The sequence below is a fragment of the Lichenostomus cassidix genome, chromosome 1 (assembly GCF_008360975.1).
Source record: "Lichenostomus cassidix isolate B80296 chromosome 1, HeHo_3.0, whole genome shotgun sequence".
In the NCBI taxonomy this organism is placed as follows: Eukaryota; Metazoa; Chordata; class Aves; order Passeriformes; family Meliphagidae; genus Lichenostomus; species Lichenostomus cassidix.
Genome location: NC_139479.1, coordinates 23,877,647 through 23,897,699, shown reverse-complemented (window position 1 = coordinate 23,897,699; position 20,053 = coordinate 23,877,647). Strand labels below are relative to the sequence as shown.

The following is a 20,053-nucleotide window of genomic DNA, read 5'->3' as shown; positions in this document are numbered from 1 at the left end:
ATTTTCCCTTCCCCGCTAAACTGATCACAAAACAAGAGCAGAACCAAGAAACAGAAATGTAAGGCTAAAGGTTAGACCTAATAATCCCAAAAAATTAATACAAATTAGCTACCCTACTTACTATATTTGTAGCATTACAGGTCTAGAGATTTCCTAGTAAAAGAAAGGATGTGCCCTGAAAAAGTGTTCTAGCACTGACCTCTTGTTCATACTGATTTTTCTCCTGACAGTTAAAATGGTGCCTCCCTTCCTTGTAATACAGTATTTGACATTTCAATAAAGGCAAATATTACTGTTTTTTAACATCTCAAAACATGCAAGCATTTTGTAGGATTCCTTTGTTATGTTTCAAAAATTACTTTTTTTTTCCTGTGCAATAGTTTTATTACATGAGTCTTATTAATTAATTCATTGTATTCCAAGATCAAGATTTTTTTGTAAAGTTCTTTAAATATAATTCCTGTGGAATGCTTTGTTTCCTTACCTTCCCCAGAACTTTGAACTTTATAAGTTCCCAGCTCAGGCTTGAAGGTCAACAACATGCTTTAACATTTTAAGTGTTGTTGCTTAGCATCACTATGAATTGCAACTCATTAATTCATTACTGAAATGAAGTTTCTCTCCACCTGTAACTATGACAAACTAAGGAAAATATCACTTGGATTTTGATCTATTTTTCCACCTTAGTTTTCTGAGTTTCCATTATTTAAGCATGATTATTTGTAGTTCTAACTATCGCTTGTGAAGGGGAGAAGGAAACACTTAAAAAGATGAGAAATAAGGTGAACATAACCAGCCAGTGCAATGTGCATAACATTTCACAGTGCTGTACAGGACTCTTCAGTGCTGTACTGGACTATTTTTCTCTCTCTTATATGAAAAGTAACTCCTCAGAAAGAAATTAAAAGGAAAATCTTAGGCTTTCAGGTCTTGGTGAAAAACTCCAATATGCCTCTTACCCAAATAGCATCTTGGTCTTGTTTCCCACCTGCAATAACTGACTTTCATTGATTCTGTTCAGTACTGCACTAATTAAAAAGCCATGTGAGAGAAAGAAGGCTCAAAAGGAGAATACAACCACTGCTTACCCCACATTTCAGTAACTAATTATGTGATGTTAGCTGGTAATAACATGTTGTGCCAAACAGTGGTGAGAAAAAGTTTTTATTTTAGGCCAATGTTTAGCTTGCAAATGTTTTAGCTGCATGTTTGAGACAGAAAACAGCTTAAAAACTTTATTCAACAGCAATCATGTAGATCTTGAGACTCCTGAATAACCAAGATGTAACTTCGGGTGGGCTGCTTGTGTTGCCAGGAATTTCAAAGGAACACAAGGACATGAGGGTGGGAGACTATAAAGAGAACTCCTTGCTTGCAACACTGTGTGCCATTAGCACCCAGGACACCGAGGGACTTGACTGGCTATAGTGGAGCTCTGTGCTGGCTGAACAGAAGGTGGGAAATCTTGGGGACAAACCACATCACTCTAAGCAGACAATGAAAATGATCTAAAGGATGTGTTGGTGCTTTTATGCCAGTCTGGAGAATGTGGGCAGGAATGACGCTCCAGACAACTCAATTGACACAGCTATGGCAAAAGGAAGCTGTGAAAATGTGTCCTTTCCCCCCCAGGCTTCCAGTTCCAGAACTGCTTTGGATTGAAAGGCAGCAGCAAACAGAGTTCTGCACTGGGCTCTGCAAGGGGCCTTTCCAAGGTTTTGGAGGGACAGGATGAAAAAAAGTCTTAAAATTACTAAAACATGCAAGCTGACAAAAACAGAGGAAAATCTGTTAAAGAGTTAACCGAGAATACAAAACACAAAACACATGAAAACAGCATCACTTGTGTTACAGCAGTCTTACAACTGGGAGTTAAATCTGACTGTATTCACAGAAAGAAAAACCTTCAAGCTCATATGAATGAAAGAATAAACAAATCACCATACTCAGAAAAAAACCTACAAATATAGCTCAGCTTTAATCAATATGGCAAGACACCCCTCAAATATAGTGTATGTGGGAAACAGAGGTGAAGGCAAAAAATTACCTGTGGCTCCTGGCAGTCCTGGCTTGCCTTGGGATCCCTTTGGTGGCCTCACACAGCCTGCACCTTCAAACAAAAACCAAAGTTAGTTGCACTATCAGTGCTCCTGTGCTGCCTCTCAATGTCTCTGTGCCTGCAGTTGAGACAACTTCATTAAAACAGGTGAAGGAAACTAACCAGAATTTGAAAATTTGAAAAGAAATTTTACTCTCCATTGAAAAAAAAATTGGCCACAGGTGACACCTTCAGGGGAGCACTCAAGCTGGTCTCCACCTCAAGAGCTGCTCTTCTGCCTATTTTACAGCAGCTATATTGGCTGTATGTTTGGGACAGAAAACAGCTTAAAACTTTATACAATAGTAATCATGCAGGGTTATCAGTCAGGAAGGGTAGTCCAGCCTCATGGATGACTGCATATTTTTCAGAATAAGAGAAACATTTGGTTTCCCTGTGGGTGATTTATATCCTTGAAGCAATCAAGTCAATTTTTGTAAAAATCTAAGGATTTTTTTCTCATATGTCAAATGCACTGGAAATCTTCACTCAAAGTTCTTCTTTAAAAAAAGTTGCTAAAGTTTTCTTGGGCACATAATTTCTGGTACTGTTGTTATAGATTACACAGTAAGCATTATTTTGTTACAATAAACGCAAGAGTGAAGAAATAAGGAACTTCTGAATTGTAGAGCTAGAAGTGCAATAATTTTAGAAAATGTTCAATTTGATTAATTTACTTTAGAGCTACATACAGTATATGCATGGTTATTTGTGACCTGAAGTTCAAATAGTTTATAACCAAGAGCATCCAAAGCAGTCATCAGAAAGAAAGTATGCTGCTTTATCAACCCATAAAAGCAGTGTAAGACAAAAAAGATATTCAAGCCATTTGTATGTACAGTACCTGACCAAATTGGCTCAGTTGCATCTCCTCTAGGAAAGTCTTCAGTGACCTGCCCACAGTCTGTGAGCAAAGAATTGGAAAACATAGTTACTCTCCAAAAAGAGAAAAACTGCAAAAAGGCAAAAAATGTTCTCAATTCTAACCCAAATGCCTATAAAACCAGCAGATAATGTATTCTCTCATGTATTAGGCATACATACAACACAAATTATTTGCTCTAACATACTGGAACACTCTATCCATACATTGATTAGATCCAGGCTCAAAACCTATAGTGTCCAAGTTAGGAGGCTGTGTGCCCCATGCACTATGCAAGGCTGACATGTGCTTGCTTTAGCTTGAATATTCTGCCAGGCTTCTCAAAGTCGAGGAATAAAACTCTGAGCCTGAGCTCTTCTGAATGTAGCCCTGGCATTCCTATGCTTGGAAGGGACTTGAAAAGCTGCAGAGATATTATGAAGATCTCTGAAGGGTGGATACATGATTTTCTCTGGTCAATTAAAAGATTGTGTTGGATGGGAAAGATCAGAGAAAACCACCTGTGGGATTTCCAATGGCGGGACATTACTCCATTGCCTCCAACTGCTTGAAATTTGAAAAATGTTACTTGCTGGCACTGACACATTAATTCATGTCATTTCAATACCTGACATGAAACTACTAGGACTTCTGAACTATCTCCTTCTTTAAGATTTTAAGACAATACCAGCATTTCCTTTTTCCCCACATAACCCCCACCAAGCTCTATCTTTTCAACAGTGTGATGTACAAATGCTGCCCACAACTCAGTGCTGATTTCCCACGGCTCTGAAGTAAGACAGAGTGGTGTCTCTTACCTAGTTGGCCAGGCTCTCCTGGCAGACCAGGCAGACCTGGAGCTCCTGGGCTTCCATCTTGTCCTCGGTCACCTGGAGGACCCCGGAATCCTTTTGGACCAGGAAATCCTTCACCTGGTACACCCACTTCTCCTGGAAAGCCCTTTGGGCCTAATTCACCTGGATAACCAGGATCACCTGGGAAACCTCTGATAGCATCACCCTGCGGGAAGTGAACAAAGGTGGTCACTCCTGACTGCTGAGAAACAAACACAATTCCAACAGCTGAACTACTCTCATGAATAACATCTTATAGGCAGTAATTTCTCAAGTGTTGCATCCCAGCTTTTTAAATCAATATTGAAAATAAAGTATTTTTGAAATAACCTGACTTCACCGTAGACCACATGGCAGTAAGGGCATGAGAGAAGTGCTCCTTGAGGGGAGATTCCCCTAAAAATGTTGGCCTGTGAAAAGCACTGAGGCTATACGAATCAGTGTTGTGAAGGGGCTCCTGGTCCTTTCTGAAAAGCTGTAAGTGTGTTTGGGGAGACCAAAGGCACTGCTGGAGATGTTCTGTTGTGGCATTTACTTCTGAGAAAAGCTGACATAAAAATGCACGCAAAAGGGCAGTTTTTTTCTCTCTCTGCACCTCTAGTGATATTTCTACACTACTGAATCACATCTTACAAACATCATTAGAGAAAGCTCTTCTATCTTCAGAAGCAATATAAAGTACCATCTTCACCGGTAGTAAAAGTACTGTGGTCTAGGGTGATACAGCTCTTGCCCATTTTCAAACATGATGTATGAGCATCCCAGTGATTCAAAACAGAATTTATGATGGGCCACATGAATTCTTTCTGCAAGGTATTTAACTTTTGTGTATAGAAGGAAGTTAGAAAATGAACAAAGACTACATGTCTAACTTCTAGATAGCTACAGTTAAGGTGAGTTGCTATCAAGCCAATATTATGAACCAATGCATATTTTAAGGATGTAAAATTGTAGTAAATTTTGCTTTTCTTTAACACAGTTGTACCAAAGCTATTGAAGTTCAGTCACAGACAATCTCTTTTAAACTATGCTAGAAGGAGTCACTAATAAACCATTAATTACCACAAAGTAACCATTACTCACAACCTGGCCTAATACACTACTATTTGTTGTTTAAATAAAATGGAAACAAAAATGAAAAATTGTTTTATAAATTCTGAGAGTAAACCTGATGTTCAATTTATCAATAACCAGCAAACCCTGTCTAGTTGCACATCCCTATCTGAGAGAGCAGGATAGGCCCTCAGAATGAAGTGCATTAGTAACGAGGCGAGGTGTGTTTGCTGTATTTGTTGCTTACCGGAGGGCCAGGCTGTCCTGGTGAACCATCTAATCCATCTCTGCCTGGGAAACCATCTACACCTCTGATACCAGGGAGCCCGGGATCTCCTCGGATTCCTTTGGTGCCTAAAGAAGATCTCCCATTGTGAGACCAACCTCCCATTAATAGTATAAACAATAGTGAAACACACATGAGAAGAATTTTCACTCTACCTTTTGTAGTTATGTGTAAAGAATCTCCCTTTTCTCCTTTCCGTCCTGGAAATCCAGCTGGACCTGAAAATCCCTGGTGTTACATGCATTAAAAAAAATCCAAAACAAACCAGAACTTTTTAATAAATAAGTACCAATGTTTGAACTTCTACTGTCCTGCTTTAAAAAAAAGCCTCATTAAATTTTACTGCTTTCCTATTACTTTCTGTGAATGATTTCCTCTTCGGTAATCTTATTCTTGTGCAGAACCTTTCTTAATATGTTCTAACTAGGACCAAGGTCTCTATGGCATGGTAAGGGAGCTTCTGCATGAGGATGGGCTGGGACATGTGTAGCTTTCCATGAGCTAGAGTCCTGCAGGTGACTGCAGCTGCAGAGCCTCACTGGAAAAAACATGGGTAATTCTCAGTAATTCTTTAGTTAGCCACTAAAGAATAATGGCATAATGCAGGAACATCCTCCTGAGTAGCCCATCTGAAAGTGAAATTCCTAGCTGCTGGCCAAGAGCCTTGCATTCACAGAACCAAATCCATATCCATGGTAGGTGCAAAGGCCACAAGTTACAGACTCATTTACCATTGACTATTTTATGCCAGTTAGCTTTAGTTCTCAATAATTACACTCATGTTCACTAAAATATAAGCTATGTGTGTTAGGTTTTCCTCAGTCACCTCTCACTGATTTCCAGGGCTGACACTGAATGAAAGGGATGTACCTGAACAATACAGGTTTGCACTTCCATTAGTCTAAAGAGGAGGTCAGTTCTGATTATAAGCATTATAGCATGATAAACATTCTATTTGATTATAAGCATTATAGGCCATATTTGAAAACTGTATTTTAATGGTGACTGAAGCCAATCTGTACTTCACAGTAAAGTTGTTTCTTCTGGACATTGATATTTTTCAGGCCAAAAGAGATCTCAGGCACTTCAAATAATGCTGAATTATTTCACTGACTGTGTAACTGCAGAGGCATTCAGCAGTAACACTGCACTAGTAGTATGATCTTCACATTGCTACATTTTTGTTCTCAAGATTTAGTTGTTACGTATAATGCGATTTAGCACACAGTTTTTCTCAAAATATTTTACAGCTGCTTCTAATTTCTTTTCCTCCACAGGAAAGAAGTCCCTTCACCTGGGATAAAATTTTATTTTCATTAAACTAACAAAGATCTCATCAAGATTAAATGTATTTGCTGTCCACATATGTAGCTTGTTGAGCATGCTTAAAGAATTATGGAGTGATTTTTGCCCCAGAACATGGACCAAGAATATGTAAGGTACATTGTTTTACTTTGAATTTGCTGTGGTATGTCTGTATATGTTATAGTTCTCTCTGTTCCACAGTAACTTAAATTCTGGGATGAAGAATCTCAAAAGCAAAAAGCCTTGTAGAACTTACAAAGTTTTAACCAAAGTATCAAGATTATATTTTTGAAAATATTTCTGTAAATTTTTTCATGACTTCTAGAAAGTATAACTTTTCATAAAAGTATTTTGAATTTTTGCAAAAAGAAATATGCCTTTTCTCTTTTTTTTTGCAGCCATAATGTAGTAAAAGTTTATTTTATTATACTTTAATTCTAAAAAATTCCAAACTTCCGATAGTTGTGAATGAGCTTGTTTTTTTGGATGTTCAGAACAGCCTAAAGCACTAACTGAAAACATGTTTGCTCGGACCTCTTTGGACTTCACAATTTTTCCATAGAGAATAGATTGGGGTTTTGTTTGGTTTTTTTCATAGAAGGCATATAAAACTAAGCAATAAAGAAACAACTGTCTCACTTTTGCTCCAGGGAAGCCAGGCAGACCATGCGGTCCTTGATCACCAGGTTCTCCTTTCCTCCCAGGCTGGCCAGGGGTTCCTGGAAAGCCAGGAGGGCCAGGGGGGCCAGTAGAGCCCCTTCTGAGCTCCTCACGCAAAAGGCATGTACTGCAATCCCCTTCTTCACCTAAGGAGAGCATTGGAAAGAGAAGAAAGAAAGCTCTGTCAACAACAAAGAGATGTGCAGCTGTACCCATTTTATATATAGACTTGAAAATACTTGAGTAGTTTCTCAAATACTTGAGAAAACTACTCCTTTTTTTTTTTTTTCCTGACAAGAATCCAACACACTGTTTCTTTGTCATGCTAGCCCCAAATCAAATTCATCACTCCTCAGGCATGTCATAGTTCAATGAACTCAGGCTGAATACAGTGGCAGCTTTACATAATGCATTACAGCAGATCATCTATTGCATTATCTGTTACAACATACCTTTAGGTCCTTTTTGTCCTCTTGGCCCAGGGAAACCTTGTATACCAAATCTACCTGGTGCTCCCTCCCGTCCTTTCAATCCAAAGAGAGGACCTAGAAGTTTAATTAAATAAAAATATTAATTCATCTACTGTAGATTTACTCTTTTTCTCTTCCATTCCTATTTCTTTTAGCTGCAATGCATTCCCCTTGCTTCCCCTAATGTCCCTTACTGTCTAACCTAGCCTGCTGTGATGTACTCCCTTGTCTTTTCCTCTCTCCATCTTTTCACAGCTTCTCACACCCATTCTCAGTAACTTCCATCTGCTGTGCCAGACAATTCTTGCCATTCTTTGCTCTCTGTAACACTGAATCCCTCCTGTCACTGAGCCCAACCTATTTTACATTAGCACAAACAGACTGCTCTGGATCACCTTCTGCATATCCTTTTCTCCATTCTTTCAAACATTACTAGGACTGTCCAAAAATCACGCAAACCTTTTCTTCGCTGATGAGTGTACAAGACTTCTCTGCATGTTCTCCCTGCCTCTCATTTCATTTCATTTCATTTCATTTCATTTCATTTGTCAGTGTCTCAATTTGCCCTGCTAACAGCTGTCGTTAAAATAATCAAAGATGTTCCTGTGAGTTCTCTTTGTCTCTCTTTTTGTACTTACCAGGGGCTCCAATGGGACCAGGTGGGCCACGAAGTCCTGGTGAGCCATCCTTACCCGGAAGCCCAGGTGGACCCGCAAAAAAAGCAGGAGATCCTAATTCTCCCTTTTCACCTTTTGGCCCCATTTCTCCAGGTAAGCCTGGCTTATCCCCATCAGCTGAAACAGAACCAGGGAAGCAGTTCAAAACAATTTCTTAACAATGCTGCCCAAAGAGCTGTGATGCAACAGAAGAGAAAGTTCATACAACTGCATCTAACATGCAAGCAAAAATGGAGATGTTTAGCATAGCACAAAAATGGTAACTGTACTTTTCACTTGAGCAAATCAAGAGCAGTTACTGAAACAAGGCTCTCTCATCATCTCTATTTCAGTAGTTTTGCAAGCATCACATTGGTCCAAAGGAAAATGCTCCTCTTGTTTTTTGCCCCCCCCAGTTATTATCTACTACTCTGCACTGCATATCACATGATCAGCATAAAAATTTTCCCCACCATGACCCTGTATCAGTCAAAACTCTATAAAGTTAAGCTGTTAGAAGATGTGTTGCTGGGATAGTACCATCAGAAAATCCAGGAAGACCAGGCGACCCACGATCTCCCTCCTCTCCTCGGTCTCCTGGCAGTCCAGAAACACCTGGCGAGCCTGGATCACCTCTTACACCTGAAAGACATCCCCGACCCCACAGAACATGTTAGTGTGAAGCTGCTGTTTGTTAAAAAGCAAATATTAGGATCTTCAAGTACTTTGGAGTGGTAGAGTTTACAACAGTTTCTTAAAGGTGGCTTTAGGAATGGACTGACAAGAATGGTATGGAGCCACCAAGCCCAGGAAGAAGGATAATATCTCTCAGCTTTTACTAATATGCAGCTAGAGCTACATTGCTCCTGGGAAGCACAGAAGAGCAGCTCCCTGAGGACAGCTGCTCTTTGTCCTACAGGAAGTTTCTGCTGTTACAGATGTGTGATACATGAGCTTTCCTTTGCTTCCCACTACCAAAAGCATCTGTCTGGGCCCAGCTAATGCTTGCAGAAGGTATTGTGCTCTTGCCAAGGATCAGTGATAGTAGAAGACATACAGTGTGTTCAGCCCCCTGCTTGCTTCTTTCTACACAGTCTCTCCTGCCTGTAGAAGGTTGGCAGGGTATTTGGGGTGATTTGACCAATGTTTTGGGCCTCTTGCCCCCTTTCTCTGGGAGGAAGGGAACCACTCATTGATAGTCTCTCTGGCTTTCAACAAGACTAGTAAACTCTACAGTATGAGGACAAAGGCCAGGGCAGTGGCATGTGATCGCTCTTGCTGTTTGCTGGCACCTTCTCTTGAATATTTTTGGCCTTGGCAAATTGCTATCACCTTTTATGTGTTCCTAGTTTAGCCGGAACAGCTGACGCTGGGTGCTACAAGCTTTGTGAAAAGATCGCAAGGGAAATTTGTCAGTTTAAAAAAGAAAAAAAATACTCTTTTATCCTCAACACTTTTTTAAAATGTGGATTTCTTTCTCTTTCTTTCTCTCTTTCTCTCTCTCTCTCTGTGTCTCTCTCTCTCTTTCTCTCTCTGTCTCTCTGTCTCTCTCTGTCTCTCTCTCTCTTTCTCTCTCTGTCTCTCTCTGTCTCTCTTTTTCTCTCTCTCTTTCTCTTTTTCTTTATTTCTATTAGATGACAGGAATTTTCTTTGTTGTGCTGCCACTACTGCACTTTATCAACAGTCTCTGAAACAGGACACAGAAGACAGACTCCCATTCTTCCTTTCACTAAACAACAAAGTCACACGCTTTTTTGCTTGCTTCTCTGTGGACACAGGCATGCATGGAAGCCTTTTGTATAGCAATCCAGCTTCAGCAGGAGAGACAAAGAAACCACCTGCCTGCAAAAAGGTGATTAGGGCACTCTTGGAAGGCAATTACAGCTTCTAGAACACTTTAACAAACACTTTTTTTTTAGGAGTTGAATTCTCAGAATGTCATGCTTTTGATCTATGCAGAAGGTAGCAAAACAGCTAAGATAAATCACCTAAGCAAAGAAGACGTACCTTTCCTTGGGATGCGGGAAGGAAAATAGGAATCTGGCCCTGGAGGACCCATCTCACCAGGCTCCCCCTGTTAACAGAAGTTAAAGTATCACACCCAAGCACATTATTCTAGAGAATTTCTTTTAAAATGGAAGGGTATGCCTATGAAACACAAACACACCAGCTTCCAAAGGCACTGACATGACATTTAAGAAACCTCAAAGATTTCACGTTAACAAACCACATAACCAGCTCTGCAATGACAACAGACACAGTTGCTACTACACAATGACAGAAAAGAAAGCAAAATGACATCTGGCTTATTGCTTCTAGCAAATGAAAGTAAAGCAGTACCTTGCCTCCTCTAGGACCATAACCACCAGGTGGACCATCAAGTCCTTGAAAACCCTGTAATATACATAAAAACAATTGACTTTTCCTTTATCAGAGAGAGACTAAAATTATTTGGTCTGTAGCAATTCCTGTAACACCAGTAGGGTTCCTTGTGTTTTGATGTTCCTTGGACCAAGCCTAACTCTTGCCAAAGGTCAGAGGGACCTGCTGTGCTGTAGAGACTGCCACCCCTGGCAGTGGTGCAGGTGGAAAGAGCACCTACACTCACACCATTCCATGGATGCTGCAGGGTGGAGGGGGAGAAAGGGCATCACCTCCATCCCAGCTGACCCTGAGACACATGGGCCAGAACACACCAGCCTGCTGCAAGAAAACTAAACTAGTTGGAATCATTGCAAGTGGACATATTTGCACTGGAATGGAAACAGCGAGCAGTGAAATAGGACTGAAGTGCACAGGTCCTTTTTGTTCTTTTCCAGGTGGGTGGAGACTGTTTGGCTGAAGAAGGGTTCCTGGCCAAATGAGAAGAACTCAGGAGCACCCCTGAAGGCGCTTTCACCCTACCCTCTCACGTTAGGGAATGCCATATCCCAGAGGACATTTTTCATCCCTACCATAGAAAATGTTATAATAGTTAAGATCCTGTCCATCCCATTCTTTTAAAAGGTTTAGAAACCCAAAGCATGTGGACTAAAGCATGTATGGTAAGACATGTTACATCCTAGCCCACAATAGTGTATTTCAGCTGATGGTGTGAACAGAGAAAAGTGCAAATTTCAGAGATGCTGATACAGATGAGATCATCTCTTCTTTGTGCTTTACTCAACTCTTCGACACCTTTTGTTCTCTACAGAAAATGTTTATATGTACTCTGCAAAGAGACTGGTGTTAAAAAGGTGTACTTTTAATAGAAAACAGTGACCAGATCAGCAACTGATGTCAATTAACATAGTTTTGCTGAAACCAGTAGTTCTATATAATTCACACGTATAATTAGATTATTAGTCAGCTTTTTAAAAATTCAGTACCTCCCAATTTTTGCAGTGGGTACAACTGTTATCCATAACTTGAATGTTAATAACCAGCTCTGTAAGTCGCTTTTGAAGTAGTTTTGAAGCACTACAAGTACCACAGCTCTCAACAAGATGCTGCAAATTCGACCACATGTTTCAGAGACTTTTCCATAATGGCAACTGTATATCACACCATTGGAAAAGGAGCCTTTTGATTATCAGGTGTAAAATCTCTTTACACTAGGTGGAGCTGGTGGTCTAAAAGCGAAGCCATCCGCTTCCTACTTAACTGCAACTTCATCTGTGTGCCGGCAGGATTTAACCATCCTTCTTTCTTTCTTAAGAATCAAATCACTCAAAAATCAACAAAGGAGATTATTGTGAATGACACAGAGTAGGGTGTCCCCTCTCACACACGCATTCTACAATACTAGTCCATCCAAACGAATGTACCTTCTGCTAAAATTGTGGCCAAGATCCATCCTCAAAAAGGGGGAGCCACTGTTCACATCTGACTGGAGCGTGAACCCATGCTAAGGTCAACCAGTGGGCTTTAATGGGTTTTGCATCATCTCTCCGTGTATGTATTGCTAACAGCAATTCCCTTCCACACTAGCAGGACTGAAAAGCTGCGCAAGTGTTATTTTTCAGATTTCTTGTACTTTCATGTCCCATGTGTTTCATGTTATTATTGTTAGGCCTTGGTGGCAGGACAAATCTTTAAACAACTAAAGATGGCAAAGCATGGAAAAATCATGCATCCCACAGCTATTTACCTCATGGAAGAGATTTCTAATGCTGACTGAAGAAGCCTTTTTCTGAGACCAAACAGAAAGTCTCTGTCTGACAGAATGCTATTTTAAATATTTGGGTGTGTTTCCATGGGGACAGAGATTTAACTGGTATATTTATCAGTTTCCGTCTCTTCTTCTTTTGTGATATCCAAGATAACCATACATCTAAACCACATCTGCAGAAAGCTATTAAAAAAAGTTTCTGCTTGTGGGAAGAAAATTACAGAAATCATAATCACAGTAATGGTGAGAATGAAAATGACACCTTCCCGTAGTGCTCTCAAAAGATGCTCATAGTTTAAGCAAAACCAGACTTTAATTACAGGGTAATTTTTTTTTCTCACTGATGAGAAAAATAACTAACCCAAAATTACAATGATAGATGAGTCCAGATGATATTTGTTAGACTATGACTAGTGAAATTGCAGGCAGAATTTGTCCCCTACAGTTTACTTCTCAGACAGACTGTCTACATACGTGTTAGAAACAACAGTCCTGTATGAAATACTCACTTTTTCTCCACTAAGTCCTGAAAAACCAGTGATGCCAGGCAGTCCCTATGAAGGCACAATAAAATTAATGACAAAAAATTACATCCTAACATCCTCATGGCTAAAACGCATCATTATTTCTTATATAAAATAAATCTAACTACTTGAAACTCTAACAGTCAGACTTCAGATATGTTTTCAATTAGATTTTTGTATGGTGCAAACAGAACAGGTCTGAAATCTAATCTGGTATTTGCTTTTTTTCCTCTCTTAATCAATACATTGTGAATCGACCATAAAGATTTTAGAGATGACTGAGGTTTTTATTCAAAATGTATTCTCAATACTGTTCTCACTCTATTTAAGCACTTCTGCAACACTGCCACAAACCAAGCATTCACAGGTACAAGGAGATACTACAAGGAGGCATTCAGATTAACTTTTGTTTGAGGAGTCACAAGTAAGTGGAGCCAAACTCATGTTTGTTAACCATGGTCTGCAGATAGCTCAGATGGAAACAGGGCAGTATAGCCTGTGCTGAGGACCAGGACAGAAGCTGTGTTTAGTGAGCACAGCTTCAGCTGAGAGATGCACAAGGCTTCCCAGTAATGGCACAGGCATACCTTGCCATTCTTTGGCACACCTGTGAGTCCTGTGGGGGCCTCCTCCCACCACCATTTCAAAATTGCCTTTTTGCTTTCCTGCTTCAGGCAGTTCTGAGCTGGCCAAACCTACTGATCTGAAGAACTGTAATTTTTATAGTGTCTTTATCCGTATTTTGTTCTAGAAGGCAAACTCTCAGATCCACACATTCAGCTGAGTGAAATCTACCTTTAATAAGAGACTCACCCTTTGTCCTGGGTAGCCCATTACCCCTTCTTCACCTTTTTCAAGAGCAAAGAGAAGTACACCCTAGGAAACATTGCACAGTCAGTTCAACATATTTCTTCATTATGTGCAAAATAATTGCAACACTGTTTTATGGAAGCTAAACAGGAAGAAAGCACCATTGTAACACAAGGATAATCTAATAATAGCTGCATGTGAAAGAACTGTTGTCCCTAAAATTAAGTGTAACATGCTTGCTTTGTTACAATAGCAGGAGCAGGCCATTAGAGAGAGGACAGTGTCTCCCTCCTATCATCTTTATTTCTTCTGTGTCTGCAGCTCTGAAGAAGAGCCAAAGTAATTATTCAGCGATACAACCAATTAAGCAACTCAGCCTATGCCCAAACTTCAGCTTCACTGAGCCATTTGGCAAACAAAGGCATGCTGCTATCCATTCTACTACACACAAAAAAAGTGGGGGGAGAAATAGATAACCCCTTTTGCTACATAAGCATATAATCTACCGTTTTCTTAATGAATAAAAAAAGTCCTACATGTGTAAAATATGACCAGCAGCTGAAGAACTGGCTAGCAACCACACACAGAGGGCATCAGGGCTCACACTGTGACCTTCTCCCATAACCTTGTGGAGCTGCTGACCAGACCATCTGAGAAAATAAAGCTCTGCAAAATGCTCAGTGAGGCATCCCTGCTTGGTAAAGACTGTGTTTTAAAACCCTCTGGGAAGTCAAAAGGAACCACTCAATGGCAAAGCTATTTAGTCAGTCTAGAGGTTGTCTGTGAGTTATAACTAAACCATGTTCAGTCAAGCTGGGTTGACAGCTTTACACAATACAGCAACACATGGGATTACTGCCCACTTACTCAACAGATCTAAAGATCCATGAGACAAAAAGTCTGTATGTGTTGGAGAATAGACTAAATAAGATAAAAAATATTCCATATATTCTTATTTAATGAAATAAGGTAAAATTTTAAAACATAGTTCAGAAGAATAAGTAAAGAAATTTATTAATATTTAAAACTAAAATTAAAAATGTGTGAGGGAAAATCTTATTTCAGTAAACCAGTAAGAGAACAACTGATTGTGCTGCGGAGTTATTACACATCAAGTTGTTCAGTTTTTCTGAAGCATTACAACTGGTGTCTCTGCTTATAACACATCTATATTGCTCCATATTTATATCTCATCGCTTCAATGAAGATTACTCAAGTATTAACTCCAATATTATTATTTGTCTTTGTTCTTCTCCACACAACTTACTGGAATTCCGGCTTCCCCTCTTGGTCCAGGGTCTCCTCTTTCACCCTAAGAATAAAGAAAAAGTATTTAGATAGGTTTGGCAATCCCATTTACATTTCAGTAACTTTTACACAATACAAAATAAATGGTATTTATCAAGAGGAAAAACACCACTCTTGTGCTGTTCTTTATTCATGCACTTCTCATATAAAATGCACACTTTCATAAGAAGTTTTTGAAGTTGCTTTTTAAAAAAATATTTAATAATTTTTCTGAAAATGCCTCTAGGAATGTGAATGCCCAGCAGTTTCCAGGCTTGTTCATCAGATGTCTGGGTGGTGAGTACCTAAATAATGCCTATAAATAAATGCATGATCTCCCATTTTTACCTACTGAATATCTATGAGTTATTTGATCATGGTCCTGTTAGGGTAAGACAAATCATAGCCTAAAGCCCACTCTCTATATTGATGATACCTCCATTGGATATAAAAGCTCTCCAGGTAAGTAGCTCACATGTGGGTGTCTCTGCTCAGCCATGGAAATCCCAGCATGGATGTTACTTGACCCAGATTGCAGAATATTAAAGGTGTTTTTAGATCTTCCAGTATCAATTTACTCATTTTACTGCAGAAATTGTATGACCCATGTAAACTTTCTAACTTCCAATATGGGATGAAAAATCACTGCTCTGGAGGTTGGTGTCTCATTCAGAATACACACATACAGGGTATGAATACCTCTGCTCCCAGCAAGATGCAACAGATGAGATTAAACTGCATCTCGCGGGTGGGGATTTCTCCATTAAGTAAGAATAAACCTTAACTCTAAGTATATAAATATCTGCATCACATAGATAAGTTATAAAAACAAACATAGTAATGGTTTCTCAGCAGGCACTTCTGCTTGTAAAATGAGATGTGAGTGATGGCCTGTAGTTGAATGCCTAAACAAAGAGAATAAGTTTGCAAAAGCAACCTCTAGACTTGAGAAGTACTTTCTGAATTATTTTAGCCACCATAGTTTCAATAAATACTTTACGATCCTAGTTTGTGGAAGTAGCAGATTATTCTTTTGATATATTAAAGTCTTTTAAGTTCTGTATGTTGAAGCACATTTGTACAGTATTAGTCTTGGTACCACAGAGCTCTCAGCTCCTTGTTTATTTCAGAAAAATACCCTCTTGGTTACCTTGTGTTTGTCAGTGGGAACACCCAGGAGTTCTCCTGTGGGAAGCCCAGGTGGACCCGGAGGACCTGGGGGGCCCTGCAGGAAAAGCATGAAGGTACATTTACTTACAGCTGTAACACCTGGTCAAGCTGCTGATCAGCACAGACTCTAGGAAACTGCAACAAAAGGAGCAATACAGATTTGCCCCTGCTAGGAGTATGGTTCTAAAACATACACAGCCATATCAAATAAACTGATGGCAAGATAAATTAATTTTATGCTGGATTAACATACAGCAATACCTGCTCTTACCCTGTATGTTTCCAGAATAACAGTAAAGATTATTGATTTATATATAGTGGTCTGGCTTCACAAATTTCAGAAGTGTTACCTCTGTTTCAGTGTAAATGAGAGCACAGAGAGACCTAGACATGTAGGAGTTAGTTCAGCTGTGATGTTCCTAACAGAAATTACTTTTAGACCTATGCTTCATTTTTCTTTTATAATTACATAATGCAATTGCAACTGAAGAGAGTATTTAAAATAATTAATTTATAAACAGCAGATATCATCAACCTTCCCTTTAATAGTGATATTAATTTGATATTAATTCATTAGTTTTCCTTTACCTGTTCACCTTTTTCTCCAAAGAAGCCAAGGCCCCTGCTGCCCTGCAAAAACAACAGGTCAATATTTACCAAGTGTACAACTCTAATCTAATCTAAAATTCAAACTTAAACATGCTTAAAGGCCTTTTCAGGCTATCAAATCTGTAGGACACCACCGAAGAACTGCAGTCAAATAATAGTCTAGGTTTACCTCAAAGTATTTTTACAGATTTAGAAGTATTTTTATAGACCTAAACTTTCAGAAAGACAACTCTAATTAAAATCTCATGCTACCAGTGCTTCTTTGAGTCATCCACTGAGTAATGCTGTGAAAAGATCAAGCATTTCTTTTGCAAGATATTTAATAGCCTTGAACACTAAATAAAAACACCTAAATGGCCTGGAACAATGAACTCATATGTTTTTTTCAGTGGAGATGAAATTGAATATAGTAAAGACTGGAAGGATTCTCTGTTCATGGGAAGCTACTGTGACTACAGTAGCAAATTAAATCTGGCTTTAAAACTGGTTTAATCTTTTCAGGGTAGGCAATCTCAGCGTAAGATTAACTTCTCATGGTATGCAGCCAACACAGAAAGTGTTGTGCTACACAGTCTTTCATGCAGCCCGTGGTTCTTTCTTTTACTGCCTTCAAGTAGGTCTTGGATAAACCTCAGCAACACAAAATCAATATTAACAACTCTGACACAAAACTTACTTGTGGTCCTTGGGGTCCTGGGGGTCCTGGTGGTCCCTGGGGAAACACAATGAGGGGACAGCAAGTTACTTGTTGCTTTCTAATCAATGTATGCACGAGGTTAGTTATTTTTGGTCTGAAATGTAGGTATATTTTTAGTAGGCAGTGTATTCCTCAGCATTCCATGTGCTATCCTCAGTATATTAGCTGCATGTACTGTTCTGAAAAATACCTTCCTAAATCACATTGTAATCTTTCTAAACAGAATAACAGTTCCTCAGCCTAGATCTAATGAAAACCCATTTTTATTCCAAGTGATAAGAACTTGTGCTTTTGGATCCCGATTTAGTAACATTTTAGGCTCATGCCTAAAGTTAAGTGTTTCACTGGGCTGCAATTTTGGTACTGTATTGGTCTGTAAGGGGATTGAACTATCACAGGCATCTCAGATTACCTATTGGGGATTGTATAGAATGAAATCAAAGGAAGATAGTGAGAAATGAAACTGAAACAGGAAAAAATCTGCCAGAGGTTTACAAGAGGTAGGACAGCCATTAATTGAAGAGACAACCTGCCTTGCTTTGGTCAGCTCCAAAGGGCTCTACACATTAAAAATTCTGGTAAATGAGGGAAAGCTGGAGTGAATACGAAGCATGAAGCTTCTTATTCTTCTCTGAAGCTGCTCAGAGAAAGTGGTGAAAGAGTGACATAGAAAGGAGAGAAGGCTGCAGATGGAACTGTCCACCTATTGAGCCCTGAAGGGGATGTTAGCTGCATTATGCAAAATCAAGCCCAACCTGCAAGGAAAAGAGAGTAACATCCAGGTGAGACCTGAACTTGTTAGGCATCTCTACCTTGCTATGTACCTTTGTGTGCACAAACACTAGACTTGTTCTGAAAAAACCCTACTTTTGAATCACTGTTGGTTAGTCCAGTAATTTGTGAGCTCTTGCCTACTCTGCTGGGCAGATGCACTGCATAGGGCATCCCATAGCCTGGGGAGCCTGCAGGCACCTGGGCAAGCCATGCTTGCCTTCCTGCCCTACCCAGGACTTAGGGAAGAGGAATGATGCAAACTCAGACCTCTGAAATGCTCCCAAGTCTACCTCACAGGTGAGTCACAGCTTTAGAGGCAGTAAATATAGTTGGATATATTTTGCTCAAAGGAGATGTTGCCAATATGGTAACCGGATGGATGTAGTTGTGAGGCTCAGAGAATGTATAGATCATAGCACTCCTAAAATCCAAGAAAGAGTACTGGAAATATGAGCAGGCTGGGCTCCAGTGTGAAGCTCATGAACTTTGTGGGTTTGCTCAAGAGGAAGTGTAAGTAAAGGACTGATTTCCCTTCAGGAGGACCAGGGGAGAAAGAAAAGGTGCAGTTTACTCCAGGTGATAAAACAGACCAGTGCAGAAAATTAACTTTGAAAGGTTTAGCATGCTGTAGATCTAGTGGTTTTGGTTTTTTTGTGTGTGTGGGGGGGGGGGGTTGGTTTTTTTTTGGTTTTTTGGGTGGGAGATGGTGGGCGATGTCCTTGAAAACAGCTATGGGAGCTGGGTGTGAAAAGCCCTGAATAAATTTTTCCCCCTGGGATCAGGGATGTAAAGCAGGTCCAAAGTGAATTTTGACAAAACAAATGAAAAAAGGCTACAAAGTTGTGTTACAGGACAATAAAACAAGCTTAAAGAAAATTAAATATACTGAATTTGAATATCTGCATCTTGCTCATAAAACTACTAACCACAGAAGTAAGAAATGTAGAAAATGGTTTCTGGAGAGAACAATCTTCTCAAAGAACTACACAGCAACAGTGGTCAACATGAATGCTGCAAATAATGATTTTGGAAAAAAAAAGACTGATAAATAGTTTAAAAATAAAATTGCATTCTAAACACGATTCAATCTCCTATGGGAAGTGTAGAGAGCTAATATACATATCTTTCATTAGTAGAAAAGATAACATATTCAAGTAATGATATTTCTGATAACTCTGTGTAGGGAGATGTTCCAAGGAGGTTAAAGAAATACAATATGAATCAAAAGCCTCTGACAACACAGGGAAAAAGAAACTATACTTCTTTTTGCAATATTTATCTCAGTGGAATCTGTGTCTCACAGTGTGTTTTAAAAGGTTTTATGTCCATTGACACCTTCTTGCTATTTCTAACCAAGGTTACAATCCAACATAATGGAACTTCCTGAGATAATTCTTCTGCTTGGGTAATTTTCTAGAGAACATAATTTAAATATACTTACTGGTCTTCCTCGCTGTCCTCTTGGCCCAACAGGTCCTTGAATACCCAATGTACCTGGAGGTCCCTTTAAATAAAAAAACCCACCAACTATCAATAATATTGTTCTGATATTAGTTACTGCTGATACTCTATCACATCCACTGTAACACTACTTACCGGAAAACCAATGAGCCCTGAATCCCCAGGGTCCCCCTAAAAAAAACCCAAAACAACAAAGAGGTAAAAGAATGCAATAAATTCTACATACAAAATTGAAGAAAATATTTTTATCACTCATTAATTTTTTTCTCATTTAAACACCTAATTATAGCATATTTAACCCTTGATGCATTCCATAGAGATGTTGAG

The 20,053-nt window shown here is 39.3% G+C and overlaps 1 protein-coding gene across 4 annotated transcripts in view; it reads right to left on the bottom strand.

Annotated features, from left to right (window-relative positions):
- The window catches only part of COL4A2 (collagen type IV alpha 2 chain), a 147,635-nt gene that overhangs the window by 24,780 nt on the left and 102,802 nt on the right, over positions 1–20,053 (bottom strand). For all 4 annotated transcript variants that reach the window (XM_085052829.1, XM_085052855.1, XM_085052846.1 and 1 more), the window contains exons 9-27: positions 19,862–19,897; positions 19,707–19,769; positions 17,471–17,506; positions 16,774–16,815; positions 16,166–16,240; positions 14,996–15,040; positions 13,732–13,794; positions 12,904–12,948; positions 10,585–10,638; positions 10,252–10,318; positions 8,785–8,886; positions 8,227–8,382; positions 7,571–7,663; positions 7,098–7,264; positions 5,309–5,381; positions 5,115–5,221; positions 3,779–3,980; positions 2,943–3,002; positions 2,048–2,110 (exon numbers count right to left, since the gene is read on the bottom strand). In XM_085052829.1, coding sequence (XP_084908955.1) covers positions 2,048–2,110; positions 2,943–3,002; positions 3,779–3,980; positions 5,115–5,221; positions 5,309–5,381; positions 7,098–7,264; positions 7,571–7,663; positions 8,227–8,382; positions 8,785–8,886; positions 10,252–10,318; positions 10,585–10,638; positions 12,904–12,948; positions 13,732–13,794; positions 14,996–15,040; positions 16,166–16,240; positions 16,774–16,815; positions 17,471–17,506; positions 19,707–19,769; positions 19,862–19,897 — 1,549 coding nt within the window. The remainder of the gene's footprint in view (positions 1–2,047; positions 2,111–2,942; positions 3,003–3,778; positions 3,981–5,114; positions 5,222–5,308; positions 5,382–7,097; positions 7,265–7,570; positions 7,664–8,226; positions 8,383–8,784; positions 8,887–10,251; positions 10,319–10,584; positions 10,639–12,903; positions 12,949–13,731; positions 13,795–14,995; positions 15,041–16,165; positions 16,241–16,773; positions 16,816–17,470; positions 17,507–19,706; positions 19,770–19,861; positions 19,898–20,053) is intronic.